Source organism: Terrapene carolina, unplaced genomic scaffold (genome assembly GCF_002925995.2).
Source record: "Terrapene carolina triunguis isolate 2854851 unplaced genomic scaffold, T_m_triunguis-2.0 Scaffold68, whole genome shotgun sequence".
NCBI lineage: Eukaryota > Metazoa > Chordata > Testudines > Emydidae > Terrapene > Terrapene triunguis.
Window position 1 is genome coordinate 45,409,580 of NW_020664419.1, and position 24,258 is coordinate 45,433,837.

Sequence of the window (24,258 nt, forward strand, 5' to 3'; positions counted from 1 at the left end):
CTATAATGATTAGAATGCTCTTTAGGTTTGGTTCCATATCTGTGTGAAGCTGAGAGCTAGTTATCTGGAACTTGCAACACTTTCTTAAGATTAGATTCAGAGCTGTCCAATTATTGGCAGACAACCACATGGTGAAGTATTGCACTAAATTCCAAGAAAGAGCCAATTCTTGCCAGCTATGCTAAGAGGCTGAATTGCAGTGACTGAAGCACACCTTTTCTGGAATTTGGAGGTAAAGACAAGGGGTCAGTCAGGTTCAGCTCAGAAATTGTGCAGAAGGATCAGATTGTAAATTTAACTGCAACTGCTTGGCAGGAGTTAGACCACCCATTGATATTAGGGAATGTTCAGCCAGATCTCAGGCAACCATCACAGCTTGCTTTTGCTATGACTTCATAAATGAATATACAAGGCTGCCTCTTAGCATTGTGTAAGTACAATTTTACATAGCATTTCTCTCTTAATTTAGGTTCCAGATCTGATGCACAGTTCAAGAAAACAGTCAAGGGAACTTTTAAATAATATTCAGACCCACATCTTATATTGTTAGAGTGGACAATAATGTCTTGTTAATCTCACAGCTGGGCAATTCTTGAAGGGGAAAACACAATTACTTACCAGAGTAACTATGGTTCTTCAAGATAATTGTCCATATGGATCCATGTTCTCTGTTAGCCTTTTCATTACTTTTTTTGTGTCATCTTTGAGGGATTCCTGAATTAATGGAAGGTTCTAAATGGCAGTTGGGGTAATATTCCCATCTATACCCTCAACATGAAGGGAGAGAGTGTGTGGACACTGCTTGCTAAGAGCTTCTGAATTTGCATGCCAACAATGCAGAGCTACAATTGTTATGGGAAGTAATGCCTATCTTTTGGACATCAATGCCAAACTTCCTTTCACAGCTGAGGTAGGTTATGTGTCTTTCTGATTCCCAGAAGCATAAAGGCTGTTTGGAGCACAGCATGAAATTATCAACATGAATGAGGAACAATAACTACTTTAGGGTAAGGCAGATGGAGTTGTTTTCCACTCTCGTAAACTGTAATGTTGGAAAGAACATCAGATATTTTAAGACCTGGTAAAGTCCATCTGACCTAAACTGCCTGACCTTTTCAGCTTTACCTTACTCCCACATTACTGTCACTATTTTTGTCTGAATTTCATTGTGTTATATGTTTATGCTTTGCTTCCTTATATGGTGCTTTTTCTCAGTCACTGATTTTAACATTTCATCCAAGTGTTTCTTTTAAGGATTGCAGAACTCATTAAGAGGTTTACACTTTTGCTATTCAAATAAAATGTCTTTGTTTTTTTGTTTGGTTTTTTTTGGGGGGGGGGGGGGGAGGCGGGACGGGGGAGTGGAGCGGAAGGGGAATATGGAATGTGAGTGATAATTTATTTACTGAGTCAGACTAGCATCTGTCCTAACTGGCAGTGTGGGGGATGATGTGTCAGTGCTGGCAATAATGCTACTGGGAGATAAGCTAGGGAGCAGAAGGGATGTTGGAAGGTAGAGCAATTGAGCAGCTGCATCAAGGCAATACTGTCTGCAAGTAGAGGACTGTGAAATAATAAGAACTGGGAGAGAGAAGGCCTGAACAAGTGAGAATAAGAAATTTGCAAAAGTGCTTATTAGCAAGAAATGAGTACTGTTCAGTTACAAGTCAAGACGCAAGAGGATCTCGGAGGGATCTAACAACTAATTCAGCAGATTTGAGGGGTTTCAATTTCTATTTATCTTGTTACGGTTTTGTAGCCTAATAACTGGGGTCCCCTTCCCCAGCTGGAAGGAGGGTCCCAACTATGGGGTTGTTTCCATAGACCACATTATTAAAATGAACATTAGAGCAGTTCAAACTTTTCCAGTAGGACATTTTTCCATCAAAAACTGTTGTTTCAGAGGAACCTGTTCTCATCAACAAATTTTTGTTTTGAAAAATAAATCAAAATGAACCTTATCAGAATGAAATATTTCAATTTTTTTTGTTTCAAGACAACTTTTTGTTTTGATATTATATTAATTCATGTGCCTACATTGTAGCAAAACAAAAACTGCAAAATAACATGACAAGTGAAGATGGAAGATATTTGTTTCTAATGTCTAAAGGAATCCCGTTGTCACATGGCAAATTTGAAGTTCCATTTATCTTGGAACTACTTGCCTGTTGTGACAGACCCAGACCAGTGGGGTACAGGAGTCTGGTAGAGGGCAAATATACTGGTCACTGGATGAGTAGTTTTCTGTTCCCTGAGTGACCAGAGCAGGGGCTGCACTAGAGTAATCAGGAACCTGCTAGAACCAGTTAAGGCAGGCAGGAAGGCTAATTAGGAGACCTGGAGCCAATTAAGAAGAAACTGCTAGAATCAATTAAGGCAGGCTAATCAGGGCACCTGGGCTTTAAAAAGGAGCTCACTTCCACCAAGATAGAGGAGGAACTTTGTCACACTGTATATTCTCCAATATCAAACTGGGCTTCACCCAGAAGTAGACTCTCCTTGCCATTCTGCTTAGTGCAAATAAAGTTTGATAAATAACAAGAAAACCAAAATTAAAGTGCCACAACAATCAACTTGGGGAAATCTGGGGACTAAATTTTCATCCCAACTAGCATCAGACAATAAGCAGCATAAAAATTCATGGCTACCAGGCCTGAGTTCCATTGAATATAAAATAACATTTTTAAAAAATCAGTTCTCATAAAGCAAATTTTTCTGTCTTTGTAATGGCTGTTCTTTCTTAATTTCATCCTATGATACTTTTTGGTTTAATATTTTTAATACCAACTTGTCCATTAACAATTGGAATATATATATATGGACATAAACTTATCTCATAGAACTGGAAGGGACCCCAAAAGGTCATCAAGTCCAGCCCCCTGCCTTCACTAGCAGGACCAAGTACTGATTTTGTCCCAAATCCCTAGGTGGCCCCCTCAAGGGCTGAACTCACAGCCCTGGGTTTAGCAGGCCCATGCTCAAACCACTGAGCTATCCCTTCCCCATACAGTGGCAGTGATATACTGAATCTTTTGGCCATAAAGACTCTTCAGATTTTAACTCCAGTGTCTCAAAGCCTTTTTGTTTCATTTTGGTTTTCTGATTTCCTTCACTTCAGCCATTACTGTGATTCGTGGATTCGGTTCAGTGGCTCTATAGATGTTCTTCAGTGTTCATATTAATGTCATCTATAGTTATTCACCTGCCTAATTTGTCATCCACTAAGGAAAATTAACCCCTTGTGTTTAGTACCCTCCCAACACTGAGCCAGCACTGCAGCAACATCCCCTAGTTACAGAAACAATCTTCACTGATCATAAATAAGGGAGCAGATGACAAAACATTCAAACCAAGTGAGTAACGAATATAAATATATACTTACTCTCTTTCTCTCACTTTCACACACATTCTCTCTCAACACTGGGGAAAATCCTCCACCAGATTATGTTTAATTTAATGTTTATATTTTTTAATGTATTTTTGTATTATTTTAAATTTGTGTTATGATTTAGATTATATCGATTACCAGTTAGAATTCCAATTACCAATTCAATAACAATTTATTTTATTTTTATTAATGTATAAATTAAAATAATTATTAAACTCTAAATTAATAAATATATACAATTAAATTAAACAAAGTTGACATTGAAACAAAATGCTTCGATTGACCTGAAATGAATTTTTGATTTGTTCATTTTTGGAAATTTTGATTCATGGGAAACTTTGAAATATTGACTTTTCATTCTGTTTTGGAATGAAAATATTTCTCATAATGTTGGCCAGAAATTCCAAGTTTTGATTAGCTCTAATGAACAAGATTATTAGTATAAAAGAAGCTTACAAGAAATGGAAGATTGGACAAATGACCATGGAGGAGTATAAAAATATTGCTCAGGCATACACTTGGAGTTGCAGCTAGCAAAGGATGTTAAGAGTAACAAGAAGGGTAAGGAAAGTGTGGGCCCCTTACTGAATGGAGGAGGCGACCTAGTGACAGAGGATGTGGAAAAAGCTAATGTACTCAATGCTTTTTTTGCCTCTGTCTTCACAAACAAAGTCAGCTCGCAGACTGCTGCACTGGGCAGCACAGCATGGGGAGGAGGTGACCAGCCCTCTGTGGCGAAAGAAGTGGTTCAGGACTATTTAGAAAAGTTGGATGAGCACAAGTCCATGGAGCCAGATGCACTTCATCCGAGGGTGCTAAAGGAGTAGGCGGATGTGATTGCAGAGCCATTGGCCATTATCTTTGAAAACTCATGGCGATCGGGGGAGGTCCCGGATGACTGGAAAAAGGCAAATGTAGTGCCCATCTTTAAAAAAGGGAAGAAGGAGGATCCGGGGAACTACAGGCCAGTCAGCCTCACCTCAGTCCTTGGAAAAATCATGGAGCAGGTCCTCAAGGCATCAATTTTGAAGTGCTTAGAGGAGAGGAAAGTGATCAGGAACAGTCAGCATGGATTCACCAAGGGCAAGTCATGCCTGACTAACCTAATTGCCTTCTACGAGGAGATAACTGGCTCTGTGGATGAGGGGAAAGCAGTGGACATGTTATTCCTTGACTTTAGCAAAGCTTTTGACATGGTCTCCCACAGTATTCTTGCCAGCAAGTTAAAGAAATATGGGCTGGATGAATGAACTATAAGGTGGATAGAAAGCTGGCTAGATCATCGGGCTCAATGGGTAGTAATCAATAGCTCCATGTCTAGTTGGCAGCCAGTATCAAGCGGAGTGCCCCAAGCGTTGGTCCTAGGGTCGGTTTTGTTCAATGTATTCATTAATGATCTGGAGGATGGGATGGATTGCACCCTCAGCAAGTTCACAGATGACACTAAGATGTGGGGAGAGGTAGATACGCTAGAGGGTATGGATAGGTTCCAGAGTGACCTAGACAAATTGGAGGATTGGGCCAAAAGAAATCTGATGAGGTTCACCAAGGACAATTTCAGAGTCCTGCACTTAGGACAGAAGAATCCCATGCACCGCTGTAGGCTGGGGACCAACTGGCTAATCAGCAGTTCTGCAGAAAAGGACCTGGAAATTACAGCGGATGAGAAGCTGGATATGAGTCAGCAGTGTGCCCTTGTTGCCAAGAAGGCTAACCGTATATTGGGCTGCATTAGTAGGAGCATTGCCAGCAGAATGAGGGAAGTGATTATTCCCCTCTATTCGGCACTGGTGAAGCCACATCTGGAGTATTGCGTCCAGTTTTGGGCCCCACACTACAGAAAGAATGTGGATAAATTGGAGAGAGTCCAGTGGAGGGCAACAAAAATGATCAGGGGGCTGCGGCACATGACTTATGAGAATAGGGGAGGGAACTGGGCTTGTTTAGTCTGCAGAAGAGAAGAGTGAGGGGGGATTTGATAGCAGCCTTCAACTACTTGAAGGGGGGTTCCAAAGAGGATGGAGCTTGGCTGTTCTCAGTGGTGGCAGATGACTGAACAAGGAGCAATGGTCTCAAGTTGCAGTGCGGGAGGTCTAGGTTGGATATTAAGAAACATTATTTCACTAGGAGGGTGGTGAAGCACTGGAATGGGTTACCTAGGGAGGTGGTGGAATCTCCATCCTTAAAGATTTTTAAGACCCGTCTTGACAAAGCCCTGGCTGGGATGATTTAGTTGGTGTTGGTCTTGCTCTAAGCAGGGGTTTGGACTAGATGACCTCATGAGGTCTCTTCCAACTCTTATCTTCTATGATTCTAAGGTACCACAGTTTGACATTAGTTCTGTTTATTTGTGCAAGTTAATTTTAAGGCTTAATGTTTGTTTGTTTGTTTGTTTGTTTGTTAGATTTCATGTAAACAAATCACTAAAGCCTTGATCCACCAGAACCACATGCTTAAGTTACACACATGCTTCACTTTATGCATAGGAATAATAAAACTGACTTCATTGTGACTATTGGCACACATATAGTTAAGTATGTATGTAAGTGTTTGCAGGATCAGACCTTACAAATATATTATTAAAAAAATGTGCAGCTGTTAGAGAATACATGATGAAAGGAAGGAAAAGGAGGCCAGGCAGCATCATGGAGAACGCATGCACATTGCATAAGGGACTTAAGGTCAGCAGGGTTTATCCATAGATCCTCAGGCCCAATGTAATTAGCAGGCTTACTTTCTTGGTGGGGCTTCATACACCTTCCCTGTTGAGTGGAGAACTGAGATCCATTTAAACTCTAGATTATTTTTAAAGAATATTCCCTTCCAGTGATTTCTCTGCAGAAGGGGAGACTATAGTCTTAAGTAATACCCTTGGTTCTGAAGGTTTAAATCAGACCTTTAAAGTTAGTTTAAGTATTTGGCAGATTAAGTGCATTATTCATTTATTATAGGTAAATTAAATTATATCTTCAGGATTATTTTTGATAGTTAAATTTGCTTTTTCTTATTTTTCTTACATAGAGAGAGAGAGTCACAAAATTGGAAGCATTTTCTGACGCATGAAAGCACACGTTATTTCTAGATATTGAAAGAATGAATGATGTAGTATTTCCTTTGTGCAATAAAGGCAGGCAGCCCTTTGTATTAAACTATCTTCTGTATGAATTACAGCAGGCAGAGGCAGGGTGTGTACTAGATAGAAGGCAATATGTTGAAAGAAATTCAGAGCCTTTTGTTTTTTGTTTGTTTATTAAACTGTCACCCTCTTATGCATGTGCACAATAGACTAAAGGAGAGAAACGTTTAGTGAAAGGAATCTGTTCATTCAGGAAGAATTAATGTTTGCATACTGGATTATAATATGTGTTTATGATATCAACACATGTAAACAAACACAAGAGAAATATCTCCAAAATGCTTTAAAAAAAATCTTGGAGGTGTGACAATTCAAGCTAAACTTTGCTGATTCTCATAAGAACATAAGAATGGCCAAACTGGGTCAGACCAAAGGTCCATCTAGCCCAGTATCCTGTCTTCGGACAGTGGCAAATGCCAGGTGCCCCAGAGGGAATGAACAGAACAGGGAATCATCAAGTGATCTATCCCCTGTCACCCATTCCCAGCTTCTGGGAATTTGAAGCAGCTCAGATTGTTTGACTCTATATTATTGCAGCTCTCAAAACAATCCACACCCATTTCCAATCAACTCAAGATAGATTTAGACATGTTGAAAAGTTAGTGAGGGTCAAGGAGGATAGAAATAAAACTGCTTTTGACACTGCACCTTCATCACTCAGAAAAATGAGATTGTAATTTAATCTCTCTCTAGAGCCCAGCATAGTTTTCTGTTATTTTCAGTTTCATGATTCTGTTAACCATGATTGCATTTGCATTGTCTGAGATTGGGAAGAAATATGGCATAAAAAATAAATTTGGAGAAAAAAATCTGTTCTGCTACTATAAATGTGCTTAAAGTATTTTTTCATTGGCTGTGGAAAATAGTAGTGATAGTAGTTTATTGTAGACAAATTTTTCTGTAGCATAAGCAAGGGAACACAATATGGCAGACTATATGACAAGACTGGGAGAAGGTGTGTTTTAACTGTACCCTAAATAATAAAATATTTCCACAAGGATTTTATTACTTCAAATTAAACACACAGTTATGTGTTGTGACTGCCTAAAAACTACTGGATGATTGCTTTAAAGATTTACTGAGAAAATTATGCTCTTATATTACCAAACCCGCCCCCCCCCCCAGCCTCCCAACTATATGATGTGGAATAAGGGCTTGTGTAGCTTTATACATACACCTGCAATAGTAAGTCTGTAGACGTCTGTCTATGGTAGAACTCCCATTGTTGTCAACAGCTATGAATTTGAAGATTAGAGACAGCATGTAGATTCCTTCCCAATAAAGTACTTAAGCATGTGTGCAGTGTTAAGCATGTGAGTAGTCCCACAGATGTAAGTGAGACTATCCATGTGCTTAGCATTATGACCATGTGTAAGTGCTTTGCTGGACTTTCTTTAGTGAGACAGGCTTTTTTCATTTTCTATTTTCCATGGAAGCAAGACTTTGAGCTTGTTAAATATATTTTTGTGTAACTAGGAGTAAAAGGAAAGTCCATTGTCACCATTTTTCGGTTTTGCTCAGGTTCTGATGCTCTGAAAATGCTCATAATAATTACATGGGAGGCAGTGGGCAAAAGCTGTATCACTGCAGGCATTTTCATAGCAGAAGTTTGCGAGTGCTTTCCATTATTCTAAAAACACAGTCCAGATTTGTGATCATTTGGGAGCCATCTCTGTAGTTTTCTTTTCTTCAGATCAATCCTTTTCTTTCTCTGGAGATTGGAAAGCTTTTTGCTATAACAATTGCAGTTTTGTATCCCTCTGCGATAGTGTTGCAATCAAGTAGATGGAATTGCATTACTTTTGTTTGCAGTTTTTCCTCTTCATTTGTCAAAAGTGGCTTTTGAAAGACATTGCCTTAACCAGATAGAAGCCCATTTTTGTTTTCAGAAAATGTCATGGTTTTAGCAATGAAATACAGTTTTATAGCAATGAGGCTTCTTTTACTCGGTGTACTACTGTATGGTCAATCAGCCACTGTAAGGTCAGTTTCCTTTAATCACTGGCAAGTCCCACTACTACTTTTTGCCATATAGATATGCATTTTTGAATCTGCTTTGTCTTTGATCTAATGATATTTTGCATTATGCAATTCCTGGTGATAGCATGAGAATTCTAGTGGACTTTTACTCATGAATAGAATTTAAGCACATACATTTTATTTACTCTTTTCACACTGTTTTATAGAGTTAGAGAATAAGAAGTCACTCAATGAAGTTAATGCCAGAAAAATTTCAACCAAATAAAAACACTTCTTCACACAGCATTTAGTCAGTCTGTGGAATATGCACAAGATTTTAGTGTCAGATGTTGCAACTGGGTAATTTTAAAATAAAAATAACTTTGTAGACATGTAAGATAAGAGTAATCAAATGTATTGCTTCAGGGCACCATCTGGTTGCAGGAATCAGTTGGTCAGATGCATTGTGGGATTTTTGTCTTCCTCTGAGGCATTGAACCAATGCCAGAGGAAGGCCACTGGGCTTGATATGGCAAAATCCATTTCCTATATCCTTCTGCAGAAAGCATAAGAGCAACAGAAATATTGATCATTAAACTAGATTAATTTATACTTAATGTTCCTCATTGCAGGAGTAGCCTTATTTTGTTTGTCAATAAATTGCCATGAACACCTATAGCACTATAAGTAATAATTATGAATGACAGCATCAAACAATGCATTCAGACTTCTCTTGAGTAAATAGAAGTGACTGTGTTTTAGAGAGATTTCTTTGTATTGCTTCCAAAAAATTACATTTCAATCTTTAGTGGTGATGGCTGTTGTTAAACTATTTTATTGAAACCATTGCCACTGCAGCTGAGTGTCTCACAAATATTAGTAGACTAAGGTTCACAGCATCCCTGTGTGGTAGGAAAGTATAATTGTCATATAATAATGCCCCATTTTACTGATGGGTAAACATAGGTTTCCCTACTATCAATCCTGTGTCTTACCTCCAGTTTCATCCTCTCTCAGGATGCAGGCTGGTTGTCAAAGATGCTTTCTTTACAGCATTTGCAGCAGAGCAATATGTTTTGCATACTAGAGGATATAATGAAATATTTCATTGATGATACTAATAATATTTGCACGTGGTGAGTAAAGGATAGGTTCCCAGAGGGGAACTAGGGCTTTGAAATTGGGCATATATTCATATATATTGTATTATTCTATAAAGCAATTTTCTTTTAACTAGAACAGTTTCAGTCATACTGTAACAGGGCACCGAACAACATTAAAAAGCCAAACTTTTAAAACCCCTTCTTAAAGGGAAAGCAGGCTGTGCAGTGTGGGGAAAGGGGAGGGGAAGCAATTGGGAGGAAGGAGCAGGGAATGTTGTTTATTATTATTATTATTTGTATTACCATAGTGCTTAGGAGCCCTAGTTTTGGTCAGGACCTCATTGTGCTAGGTGCTGTACAAACACAGAACAAAATGACAACCTTTGCCCCAAAGAGATTATACTCTAAGTATAAGACAAGAGACAACAGATGGATATAAACCAACAGGGAGTTACAAGGAAGCAATGAGACTATATCAACATGATAGGCTGTGATCTCAGCACATCTTTATCCTAGCCATTGTCAAGTTTTTTTGTTGTTGTTGGCATAATGGGAAAGGAAAGTTTTAAACAGGGATTTGAAGGAGGATAATCCATTAGTTTTGCAGGTGTTTATGGGGAAAGCCTCCCATGCATAAGAGGCAGCATGGAAGAACACAAAGGTGCTTGTTTGAAAACTTAACAAGTGGGCAATGCAGGCTGGCATCATTGGCTGATTGGAGGTGGGAGTCAACCTTTCAATACTGAATGAGAGATGTTAGGTAGGGTCAGACCTTGACAGTGAAGACAAGTAGCTTAGAATATGGCAAAGAAGAAGGAGGCAGTGGAGGGATGCAACGAGAGACGTGACATTGTCAAAGCGATGGGATGGGACAATGGTCTTTGCAGATCATGACCAGGGCTGGCACTTCCACTAGGCGACCCTAGGCGGTTGCCTAGGGTGGCAGGATGTGGGGGGTTGCATTTCACTGCCCTCTGCAGAATTTCAGCGGCAAGGGGCTTCTTCCGCTCTGGGTCTTTGGCGGCAATTCGGCGGCGGGTCCTTCACTCGCTCTGGGACCCGCCGCCGAAGTGCCCCGAAGACCCGGAGCGGAAGGACCCCCGCTGCCGAGAACGCAGCTTCAGAGGAGGAGCTGCCGCTGATTACTGTGGAGGAGCGCTGCCGCCTAGGGCGGCAAAAACCCTGGCGCTGCTCCTGATCACGATCAGAGCTTTGGCTCCACCCCCACTTTCGCCCCCTTTCACCTATCCTCCTAACACACCAGCCAGTGAATACCCAGCACAGTTTACTCCCTCCCTGGAACAGCAGGGAAACTGGGAGGGAGATTAAGATTCTCAGTCTTGCTCCCAGGCTGCTCTAGGGGCAGTAGAACAGATCAGATCATATTGTCACACTCTAGTCCTTAGCTAACTGTTGGCCCACTCTGGCTTATCAAATTAATAGTTATCTACTTTTTAAAATGTAAAAATGTTAAAAACCCTATTCTTAGTCGGAGTCATCTGAGAGACCAGAAAATCATGTCTTGGGAAACAGAAGTGTGTTTTCCCATCTACTGACTCATTCTTTTATTAATAAAGATCATTTACAATTTGTGAGTAATGGAAAAATATGTTGTTAAGAATGACTTAAACATATATTTAGGTGCCCTTTTCATCAGTCTGTTGGGTGTATTTTTATCTAATCCAAGGCTTTTGTGTAATAACTGGAGTTATATTTTGGCTGCATTTGGCAGTTACCTAAACTAAAATATATGTGAGATGTTTACTAGTATTTAAGCAGTGTTTGCCCAAATGTATGCCAGAGTTCTGATGTGAAATGCAGCTACCAGGAAGTAGAGTTTAAACCTTATATCAACAGAACACAGTATTCATCAACATAGTAATATCAGCCCAACAGAAAGAACTCAGGTATGATTGGTGTTCTATTGAAAAACTGCATCAACAAGACTTTTCAGTCTTATGTCTTTGATAATGCCATTTCTGATATCTTAAAACCAGCTACTACCTTAACATCTTCTGTAGTTGGTACCACATTCCAAAGTGAGGTTTACTCTACTGGTACTGAAGATATTCAAATAGGAAGATAAGGAAAATCAATTTCAAATCCTACTCAGCTTCTGTATTTACTAGTCTGAAACTACAATAAACAGTGGCTTTAATGCATTGGATTCCTGAATGATAACTATTTCAAAAAAGAAGCAAAGTTGTGTAACATAATACCATTTCCCATCTTTGAAAAAATGAAATATAACTATGTAGTGGTTTGTGCTTACAGTGTACAGAATAAATATGCTAGTTAGAGCAAGATTAGGTAGAAAATAAGATAAGAAAACTCTGATGTGTTGAAACCATAATGTAGTATTAAAATGTAGATAATTCTCGGGAAAGTTCTGAATTTGTGTCATTAACTATGCAGTTTCTGGTCACATAATGTAGACCTATACTGAAGACACAATTTACTCAGTAGTTTGCTGGTCCATGTCACTTATTCTGCCTTTTCTTTTGCTGTGGCAATTTGGAAGCTGTGCATTCCCAAGTACTATCTAAGTCACTCTCTGTGCACTGAGGAACTCAGGAATATAATTTCATGAAACTGAAAAAAGTCATGAACTGGAATCGTTTAGAGCATATTACACAAAATCCTTGGGTAAATATGAAGTAAGGCATTCATCATGATGTAACAACAACCACTGTAGAGTTAAGATTGCCACTGAATTTCCACAATAAAACTGATTGTGCCCCCCTTCACCTAAAATCCACAAACAAAGAAATACTGGCCTGAAAATTGGTGGATTATATCTGAAGCTAAATTAAGCCGGAGGCTCTTGAAATAAGACACCTTAAATAGAGGTGTACACCAGAGTACAAAACATTCTCAAATTTTATTTGCCACCTTACAGAAGAAGCCGGGAGGAAGTGGGCGGAGACAGACAAGAAGGTAGATAGATGGAAGTAGATAAACCTAATGTACTGGATTCACTTCATCAAGATCTAATAGATATGACCAAAGATTAGAATTGACTAAACTTTAAGGGCTACACAATACAGATAAGGATTTATTAGTAAGATTTTAAATAGTAACATCAGACTGGATTGTAATTTTGGATGAGTTTAAAATAGCACAAATTTGCGCTGAACATCTAAGCTTTCATTTAATAAAAGGCAGGGGGGAAATGTAGGCCTTAGCCAGATAGCAAAAATCCTTAAAATGTAAATTGAAGTTAATCAGTTAATCTCTCTAAAAATTAAGACACTCAAAAAGTGTAATTTAATAGAAAGTTTTTTCTAATACTTTTTTGGCAGATTTTAGTTTCAGAACAGAAAGTAGAAGACATTTAAAATTAATTTTATTGAATTCATCCACTTGACAGGGACCATTTCACGAAAGTGAAAAGTCAGGTAAGACTGATTTTATGATATTGCATTCTAAACTCTAAATTTTTTTTAGAAGCAAAGGTGTGTGTAAAGCAATTCTATTCTCTATCCTTGAGAAGCTGAAATTTAAGTAGCTAGTGTGATTGCCTTTTACACTGCCTCCTTTCTCTGCTTTGAGGTTCCTTACTCCCTTTTTGAGTCCCCCCACTAGCCCCAAGAACCTCAGGACCTTCTAGTGTGTTCACTTCCTATGCAACTTAGGTAGACTGTAGGAAGTGTGTTAGGCGATGGAAAATCATGGAGCTTGGAAGGGAAGGACATTGGTGAAGGTGGCTATAAGTGAGTCCAGTTGGGTGGGGAAAGTGGTGGAGGAGGGAGAGCAGCAGTAATGGGAATGGGAGCATGTGGATATAATGGAAAAGAGGAGCATAGGGTGGTGGTAGAGTGGGGTAATGCTCCCCTTTTGCAGGTCCTTTGGTGAATGCCTATGATCTTGGAAAGTTCTGCAGCACCCCACTGCCCTGCTGTGAGCCTCAGTGTGGTTATTGAACCAAGCCTCATTAGGTTTAGCAACAACAACCACCTTTAATGATTCAGACCCTTATTAGGCATGGCAGATCCTGACAAACTTAAATAGTGTCATCAGATCCCTGACAAGCCTAAACAGGATCATAGGGAGACAGCCTATTCTACTTATGTTCATCGGCTGCCAGTGATGTCATTTTATTTTGGGAGCTTAGAAGCTTCCTAAGACTTTCAGGGAGACAGGAGGGTTTGGTTGAGCACTGGAAATCCCAGGCATGTGGGTCTGGGGAGGGACCCCCATCAATTTCCATGCAGGACAGCACAAGACTTCCACCAGCCACTCCAGTTTGTTTGGGGGTCTTGACAAGCTTTCTAATGCCAGGCAGGTTGAAGGGTCGGTAATGGGGGCACAATGAGCCCCTTCAGGATATTCTGTGGCTCGTACACTTACTCACATGGAGCTGTATTTCTGTGCACATCCTATTAGGGGACTGCATGTGGAGAAAGAGGAGAGTCACAGGAGGGGCATGAGCAACACCCTGACTGGCTGTTCCCCATAATCCTCTTGCTCTCCCTTTTCTGTAGGCCATATAAGGCTACTACAAAGTGTGCACCCTCTAAAATCTGCAGGAGAGAAGCTTCACTCCTGCGTATCATGCAAGAATAGACCTTTGTGCCTGCAAATCTTATGAAGGAGGCATTCGTTAAATAGCCTGCTCCCACCTCCGAATAACATTTCCTGTTCCCCTCAGTCCTAGGTTAGAAATATTTTTTAAAAATTAGAAAACAGCCAGCCAAAAACTTTTGCTTTTGAGTTGAAGTTTCAGGTGATTTTAAGCATATTCTATCTCATGAGCATTTGAGTTAAAACAACCATTTGTTGTGTGTTTGTACAGCTCCTAGCACAATGGAGTCCTGGTTCATGACTAGGATTTCTAGGCGCTCTGGTAATACAAATAATTAATCATATTAATAGTGATAGAAACTAGGAATTTAAAAATAAAGCTTTCACTACTTAAACAAGATGACTCTCACTCAACCAGCCACAACTTTAACTGCACCATTGGACTTAGAGCAACGTAGTAGTAGCCTAAAGAGGAAAATGTTATATAGGAGTTTTTAAAGTTAATCTTATAAAAATATGTCCAATGCAATCATATGTAAGTGAAAGTTTGAGGAGATAAGGCAATGTATGGAGGCCAATGACTATATGATTTATAATGGCACCATAGGAATCTCCTTAATGAATGCCTTTTCAAAATTGTTTGTTAATTTAGTTCTTAAAGGAGTTAACTGCAAGTGTGGTGTAAATAATTTCTTGGCTAATTTATACTTGTGTGTGTGGGCATGCACGCACTCGCTCATCATGGTTTGGAAATTGATGGAAGAATAAATGAGACCTCCAAATATTATGCCTTTTTGCTTTAGTGGTGTTAACTTGTGCATTTGTATTGCGTTATCTTTGGCAGCTCAGCTCACTTGCGTTGTGTCTGCTGGAATAGAGGAAAGTTGTGGTTGCTCTTTGGGTGAGAGACCATACCTTGTCTGAGAAGTGTAAATGTAATTTTTAATTTCCTTGCTTACTAATTTTTCTTTTTTAATTCAGACATTCAGGAAAGCTAATGAATTTACACTTAAAGCACAGATATATACCACAATACCATTTTGTCAAAATTGTTAGTGGAGAATGTACTATTGTTTATAATGTGGTTACAGGCTCACTGGACACCTTCTATGTACTACATACCTATGCACTGAACTGGAAACTTTTTAAAGTATGGGGAGTGCATCTGCTGGAGTGAAATCCTGATCTATTGAAGTCAGTGGCGATCTTGGGATGTGAGAATGGGTGCATCTGAGGAGATATGGGTTTAAGTGCAATCCTTCACATCAAAATGAGATGCTTATCAACATGCCCCACCTGTTTGGTCTGACTTCTGTTTCTGAGTAGAAGTAACTTGATGGCTGTGCTCTCTTTAATGCAGGTGTGGATTGCCTTAGATCCCTGTTATGCTCCTCATGCTTCATCTTGTGCTTATATGCACAGCTGTGTGCCTGTACTGTGCAGTTACGTGCACAGCTGTGTGCCTGTACTGTGCAGTTACTGTGCTCGGCTGTGTGCCTGTACTGTGCAGTTACGTGACAATATGGTTTTTGCACATCCTTAGTTATGGGGTTGTAACATTCTCATTCTGAGCCCAGCCTTTTTTCGTTTCATTGCTGTTGAGTAGTTAATACATATAGCTCTGTCACCATCTTAACACAAAACTAATCAAAGAAATATGATCTGAGAAAAAATGTAGCCTATGTAATAAAAACCTTGAAACAAACTTCCAGTGAGTAAATATAAACATTAAGATCAGATAAAAGTTTTTAAATGATCCCATCTCCAAAAGATTTTCCCATTTAATGTCTATGGTAAACGGAATTTCATCAAAGAAAATATGACTCTACTTACTCACTTTCCTGTCAGTTTCAGGAAAATCTCAGACTAAAGCAAATTTGCACTCTGATGGAATCCTACAAAACTATAATGATATTGAAATTTATGATACCTGTGTAAAGGAATATAGTTATTATCTTTAGTGTCTAAATCAACCAGTCTCATTTGTTTCCTACTAGTAAACCCTAAAAGTTACAATCAAAAGCTGGGTTTCTTTAAACTTTTCATTCTGCAGATCAAATCACAAGAGAGAGATCTTTCATGGGACATCCCTGCTCCCAACCCCTCCTTCCTCTTGCTTGGTTCTCAAAACATTTAATTCTACAGATCACCACAAAGAATTCCCCAGGTCTCTTGTGGTCCATAGATCCCAGCTTTAGAATCACGGATCTAATGGACAAATCTCATAGTCTTTATGCAGGTAATACTCACATTCAGGTGAATGGATATATGCTTATTTAAGGATAGTGCCTTGCCCTATTTAAAAATAACACTTAACTATCACATAGCACTTTTTGTTGGTAGACATCAAAGTGCTTTTCAGTGGAAGGTAAAGTTCATTAGAACTGGGAAAAATGAGATGTGGAGTGGTGAAGTGACTTGCTTAGGGTCACATGGGAGGTGACTGGCACAGCCACTTTATTGTAATGAATTTCTCCTTCTCACAAGAGACATGGAATATTTTCCATCTGAACAGCTAGCAATAGAGTTATCAATCTCTAATTTAAATGTTTAAGTATATTTTCATATAAAATGATTGGTATGCTTTTGACCAACATTTAGGTATTATATACGTCAGGTATCAGGTTATAGGAGAGAATGAATGCCCTCCTAGCTAGCCAAACAAACATATTTTCTTCACTAATAGAAAGTCAAGACTAGATTTTTAAATAAATAGCATGCTGATTTGGTATGAACAGCTGTATTTATTCAGCTGAAACAAAAATATTTTTTTCATTTCAGTGCTTACCATTAAGTCTTCATTTAGTGTGCTATTTCATACCATTGTGCTGACTTACTGTTGTTTGAAACAAATGAGATTCTCACCTCTGAGCTATATCAGTAACAGGTTCTAAATGTAGCTAGATTCCAAAGATTAACATACAAGATACATGAGCAAGCTCTTGCTGACCTATACAGTACTTGCATTGTAATAGGTCATATTTCAGCTCCTGTGTTTTTGATAAATAGCTTGGCTCTAAAAGCTCTGTCCAAGGTACTGAAATCTCTTATGATGTATGAGCATGTCTAGCTGATAAATTCTGATGCCAGCCTGTGTGTGATAGTGATTCATCAGGTTTGTAAAATTTGTGTTCAGCAAAACATAGAATTTATAAAGATCCAAATTTGGGATATTTTAAAATTAGTACTGGCATGTTCTCCTTTCTAGTTTTAAACATCTTTCTGAAAATAACTTGCACATGGTCAGAAACAACTAGGATTTAATCAGAAAGTGTCAACTTTAACTTGAAAGCAAGTTATTCATTAGTAATATATCAAATGAGATGATTTTCTGTATTAGGAATGCTTACAGGCCAATGGCATTATGCAGCAGGCCACGAATAAGTGGAAATGTTAAATGTCTGTTTGCAAGTGGACACACAAAAAAATGAACATGAAAGCACTGGAGAATTTCAAAGTTAAGGTTCTGACCTACACAAATGCTGCCAATAATTCCAGAGAAATGTTTATTGCAGATGAGTTCGGAAAGATAAAATCTATTAAAGTATTTGATTACAATACTTTAAAATATTAAAGCATAGTAAAAACCAAAATGCTTTTTGTCCTATTTTTTGTTTCATATGCAAAATACTTACATGTTATTTTAATAATTTTTAATTCTCTAAATGTACACTTTTCATTCCCTAAATGGAAACTCCATTTTTCCTTCTGACTTAGTTCTCTGTATTTGTATACACAACCACTAACTGGAGTAAGGTAGCAATTTTGCTGATAGCTTCTTCATCTGTCTTCTACCACCTGGATGTCAACACTCCTTTAGCATGTCATACTTCAGTTTTGGACTACTTTTTCCACTGAATCCAGGAATAGTCAGATTTACTCCAACAGAATTAGGATTTAAATTTAGAATCAGCAACAGTGTCCATTTGCTGTTTCAAGGCCCAGCCTTACTCCTAATGAATACGAGGGGAATTTTGCCATGAAGGTCATTGTGAGTGGGATCAAGCATTCATTTTATTTCAGTACATCATTCAGTTATTTGCATGTCACATCTTCAAAGCTGGAGAGATTAATAAACCCTTTATTGGTGATGGTTGCTGTTGTATCAGAACAGAATTCTGATCCCACAGAGAGATCCTAAATGTCGACAGTTCTGTTAAAAATTGTGCGAGTCTGTGTACCAAGCAACATAAACATTAGACACTGTTAATCATTAAATTGGCCTTTTTATTGCAGCCAAAGTATTGGATTTACATTATTTGAGTCTAATAATTAAATCCAATCTTCAGACACCAAGTAAAAAAATAAATCTAATTCGCTGACAGCAGTAGGTCCCTGTTTGTTTCTCCTTGAAGATGAAGAGGGGGGTGTGTGTGTGTGTGTCTGTGTGTGTTTTAATGACCAACAGGTAAATATATATAGTTATTACTTCTTAACCGTATGGATAACTACTTTATATTAGTATTTATTGTGTTGTTTATTTCAGTTATACAGCCTAAAAAACAGCAAAAATTTCCTATGCAGTCAAACCTGCATTTCAACTGGAAAATATATAAAGAGATTTATAGAGAGAGATTTTATAAGACATTAAAATGAATTTGTTTATTGTCAAAGAGGAGCCCCCAGACGGATTCTCTTTTTTTAAGAAACAAACAAGCCAAAAACTCTTTTGATTTTAATCAAAAATGTATTTTTCCTCATAAAAAATGTTTCACATACTCACTGTGTCTACTCTACAGAATTTGTCCATTTCATTACACCACGTGTCAATTCTAGTTTATCTGGTCATTGCAAAAACACGCTGCTAGTGTGTGTAATACAGCACAGGAGGAGGTATTGCTCAGTTCTACTATTACTTAATTAAAAAAAAATACAGAAAATGTTCTTGGCTACTTGCACTGTATTCCAGACTGAAAAGTCACATGGAAGTTCTAAAAAATGGAGTAATTGTATTTGGTTGGACCAATACCCTTAGAAGCCAGTTAGTTAAAAATCCTTTTTATGCGGAATCAGTACATATTCCCATTTGTCAACATCAGCAGCAATGCCCAGACTTCTGATTTCTAAAGAGTAATACTTTTTTTTGCCTTTTTATTTAGCACAACTGCAGTCTTGTGCTTTTCCAATGTTGGTGTTTACACTGGTGTTTCATGACATATTCGTTGGTACTCCTATCACAGTTGCTTTTACTTCCAGTGATGTGCTTTTCTCTTTGCCGGTGTCCCAAAGACTGATAAGAGGAGGATAAAGCTCATTGAGTGAAAAGGATTGTTTCTTCAGGTAATTCCTTAAATAGCTGTGTCCTGCATCGCAGTTAATTTCTTGTGAGATGCAACTGTAGAGATATATCACACAGATGACTCCCAAGAGAACTCCAAGGCAGGCAAGGAATTCTATTATGTTGGTCTTTTCATAATCTTTCACTGCAAGGTCCAATCCTTTTGTGGTGACATTGACACATTGTTTTTTATTCTGCTGGTAGATGGTGGGAATGTCTATACAAATTTCATATTCAGTTGATGGATTTAGATGAGTAAGATTATATACCTTTATATCAGATGGAATTCGAACACTCTGTGCAGCCTGAGAGTTTTCGGTCTTCTGAAATGCAGTCCATCTAATGCTGGATTTCAGAATTTTAGATCTTGCTTTCCAAGACACCAGAATCGAATTAGATTGCACTTCTTTTATTTTAATATTCAAAGATCCATTGCTGTCTTGGGGGAAGGAACCATCCACTTTAATCATAACTGATTTTAAATCTGCTCCAACTAGGTTAGTTGCTATGCATGTATATAGTCCACTTTCTTTTTGTGTAACTTTACTTATGTCTAATGTTCCTTCAGAATGGACAAAGTATTTATCAATAACCATATTAGGCAAAAGTTTGTGACCTGATGGTGTTATCCAGTATATTTCAGGTTCTGGTTCTGCTGTTGCTCTGCAGTGTAAGGAAACATAGCTGCCAGTTTCTAAATCCAGAGTTGAGGGAAAACTTTCAGGCGCTATCAGTGGGAGGCAGATTTCCATCATTTCCCTAAAGTGTACCTGCCTCACGTTCTGGCCTTGAAATTCTGGAGGATCCACACAAAATAATGAATCTGGCTCCATGAATCGAATGTTGGTTTTATTCATGTTAATCCAGCGGATGACACAATCACATCTGATTGGATTGCTGTGTATACTGACTTCCTTGAGGTTAGGTAAAGAGTCTATTGTATTACGGTACAGGGCACTAAGTGCATTACTATTGAGCATGAGTGATTCTAGCTTGGGAAGTTTATAGAAAGCATTTGGATGGATGTATGATAATCTGGGGTTATTGGTAGCTTCTATTTTTCTTAAATCTGGCAAGTTGTCAACAGCAAGACTATCTATAGAAATTAGTTCAGGCATGTTATTAATTCCCAATTCTTTTAGGTGCAGCATATTGCTAAAATCTCCTCTTCGTATTCTGTTAATAGGATTCTTATTTAGATCCAAAAATTTGAGATTTGTAACCTTTTGAAGAGCAACATGGGGCACTTTAACAAATCTATTGTCATAAAATGAGATGCTTTCTAAATTGTCAAGGCCAACCAAAGCATTATCAGGTATTTGAGTGAGATTTATGCCTGCTAAAACCAGGCTGCGCAGATTGATAAGAGGCTTAAAGTTCATTTCTTCGATTTTGATGATCGGATTTTCTCCAATCATGAGAATCTCAAGGTTAGGAATAGCTTCAAACCACTTACTGTTGATCATCTGTAGGCTATTTGAATTGAGATGAAGTCTGAGAAGATTATCAAGGCCTATAAAAGCTCCTGATGCAATTGTGGAAAGCAAGTTGTGATTAATGTAGAGTTCTTGTAAATTGTTCAGTCCAGACAGACATTCTTCAGGCAGCTCAGTAAGTTTGTTTTCCTCAAGGTACACCGAAAGAAGCTGTGGCATCTTTCTAAGGTTAATACTGATCACTGAGGATAAATTGTTTTGAGATAAATCCAGACCAGTAAGGTTCACTGGGAAGTCTACTGAGTGTTCAATTTTTGCAATGTTGTTTGTCTGTAGAAGTAGAACCTGTGTGTCAGCAGGCAGTCTCGTTGGGAAATTAACAAGGCCTAAATCATTACAGTCCACTGTTGGAGCTTCCATGTATATGGATCTTGGGGTAAACCAAGGTCTGATCTCACAGGTACATGACTGAGGGCAGTCTACCTTTTTATCTACAGCTTGTACAAATGCAGTGATAGCTAGGCCAAGTAGAAAATGAATTTTGAGTGGCATGTCCTTCATTTTAGCTCAAGTCTTCAGAAAAGTAATGGGCCCTTAAGGATACCACAGATGCAGTTTTTAACTTCAGTAAGAGCTAGTCACTTGATAAAACAAATACTTGCATTTGTCAAATGATGAATGCCAAAGAAGCACAAAGACTTTCTTCCTGAAAATAAGTGATAACTTCGTAACCACCTTGTCCAACAGGCATGTTGTGGAAATGAAGGTCACTGTCTCCTTGATGCCATAAAACTGATAAGATTTGTGATGATGAAGCATGTATAGATGGTCGTAGACGATTAAGCAATTCATTTATTTACTAGTATTAACTTCAGATCCCATGATTGATTAGTGTTGGCAGAAATGACAGGATGACCTAAAATATAAGAAGAGGAAATAATTAGTATGAAAAAACTATAAGGCTATAAAATAATTTAGCCATCTCTCTATAATATTTATTATTGCATGTAAGAAAAGAAAATGGCTGTGGTTTCCGGAGTATTGCAGTGGCATCTGTTCAGCATAAATAAAGTTAATATAGTAATATAGCAAACTGAAGATCCAAAGAATAATAAACAAAATATATCACTAAGGTTTTTCCACATATTTCAGACTACTTTAGAATATTTTTCTTTCCTGATATCACTAAAAGCAGACTCTGCTATATTGGCTTTGAAAACTTAACCACTGAGCTAATTTTTGCAGAGTATGAATTTTTACTCTTTGAACACAGAGTTTATAAATATAAAGAACATAATGTATATGTAATCAAGGAAAAAGGAACAGTTGCATTAATATACACCCAAAATGAGTGAATCCTGAGACATGCCCATGAGATATTTATACAGTAACATACAAAATTGATAATCCCCAGGTTTTATCTTTTCCTAATTCCTTTTATAGCTGCTATTCTGGGAGCAAGCTTGAATTTTTAAAGATGTCATTGGAGGGGAAAGTGTACCTTGTAATAAATTGTTTGTCATATTGGGAAATTCAATCTAATTACTGCCTGTCTTATTTTTACTTGAAAAATCTTACATTGCATTAGGATAACAAAGGGAAAGTGCCTTTATTGCAGTCAGGGAAAAAAAAGCACACTTAGCTGATAATGCTTTCAACTCAGAGTCTGAGCTCCTCCATTAAGGTGCCGAGTCTCCGCAGTCCTCACTGACTTCAGTGGGTACTGAGGGCTCTCACTGCCTTCTGAGATGTGCTAATCATCTTGTAGAATCATACTTTAAAATATATCCTGTCTGCAGATGTATGGTAGCTCTTTCCCTCTTAAAGAAACTGCTTTGAGCACATTCAAAACTATATTGTGAGAAAGTTTTGATGTCTTTATGCATGAAATGGGACACACTACCGCATTTATTTTAAAACAGCAGACTGTGTACCAAAGCTCACCATACAGTGTGTGTCTGTGGAATCAACCATACTTTATACATTTATTTCTCACTTTGCCTTTTACTTCTAGTATTAAAATTCACAGTGGCATAGTTTACAAACATTAAGGTAAGGTCAATGCTTCATTGATATTGATAAATGCATTTTGAAATGTCACTGGTATGGACAGATGGAAACACTACACACTTGGCAAAAGGTTCCTGTCTTCAGAGATGTAAAGCATATAAAATCTGAACTAGCATCTGATTTGGCTGTTTTCCCGCTATTTGTTGGCACTAAGTCCTTATCTATAAAACTGACTTACACATTACAGATAACTAGTATGTGTTCTGCTAGTGATAAAAGCTATCTCAAATTAAAATTGCTGAAGTAAGCAAGAGAGGCATATTGCGGTTTCTCCATCCTTTCCTTTTTCTGCTTTAGAAGGAATGCCTATTGATCTTGTGTCCAATCCACTTACTTAAGTTCTAAGTTAATACCTATATTATCCTTGTTTTAAAATATTTGCCTTCTGTTTCTTATTTGCATCTTATCCATTCAATACTGTATATAATTTTAGTTGCTTGCATTAACAAATATATGTGATTTGGTTTTTTTGTGGTACAATGGTGTCTCTTAAAAAGTTGTCAGTTTTATTTAAGATAAATAGATAAGGTTGCTTTAGTATCTTCAGCATCCTCTTCAACTTCCTCGCACTTACTCCAGCAAATACCTTGATTACTGTAAATACCATGGTTAAATAAGTGCAAATAATTAATTATCTAAGACATTTGCCAGGTTTTTGAGGTCTGCTCTTTGAATACATGTAAAGCTTTTTCATCACTTAACTTTACAATATAACTATATTAATAAAATGAACAGAAAATGTGTGAGCTAAACATATAGAAAACAGTCTGCTGCTTTGCAGTTTTATACTACATTTTACGGCAATGGTTCAGATCATCCTGAAATGCAAAGAAACACAGGTACAAAATAAAATAATCAAAATATAATCTGTTCCTTCATTTCTTGAAATGAGGTAAACGTTAGATTTACAAAGAAATAAACATATGGCTGGTCAGTTAGTTCTTGTAACTATGGGCTTATCTAGATGGAGAGTTAGCGTGCGAAAAGCTGGGTAGTTAAATATACAGTGCACCAGCATGCCACAAACGAAGTCTCCATGTGGACCCTGCTACTGCGCACGGCCTAGGCAAATCCTCACATTACTAATTTATAGTCTGGAAGCATAATGGAATAAAATCTCATTCGGTGGGCAAGTTAGTGACAGAAAGGTAAAGGAGATATCATTTGATTCATAAAAATCTACAGAATCATAATTTCAATAGTGTGACCCTCTGTGGCATGATAGGGGGTGGCACTGCCCACTCCCCCTCCAGCTCCAGCTCTTCTGGTTGCTGGAAATTTTGATAATACAATGTTGTCGGAAATGTGTTGAGTTAGGGCTTTTGAATGACACAGTTCTCCCATGAGCACCATGGTATAAAACA

General features: G+C 38.0%; 2 protein-coding genes across 3 annotated transcripts in view; one reads left to right on the forward strand and one right to left on the reverse strand.

Annotated features, from left to right (window-relative positions):
* The window catches only part of IMMP2L (inner mitochondrial membrane peptidase subunit 2), an 838,991-nt gene that overhangs the window by 400,347 nt on the left and 414,386 nt on the right, over positions 1-24,258 (forward strand). The gene's annotated exons all lie outside the window — the stretch shown is intronic.
* Positions 18,737-21,511, reverse strand: LRRN3 (leucine rich repeat neuronal 3). Its single transcript, XM_029910882.1, has one exon. The coding sequence runs from the start codon at positions 21,383-21,385 to the stop codon at positions 19,259-19,261; it is 2,127 nt and encodes a 708-aa protein (XP_029766742.1). The 5' UTR covers positions 21,386-21,511; the 3' UTR covers positions 18,737-19,258.

Excerpts from the sequence above, each read along its gene's own strand:
- LRRN3 (XM_029910882.1), bottom strand. The coding sequence starts at position 21,385 with ATGAAGGACATGCCACTCAAAATTCATTTTCTACTTGGCCTAGCTATC.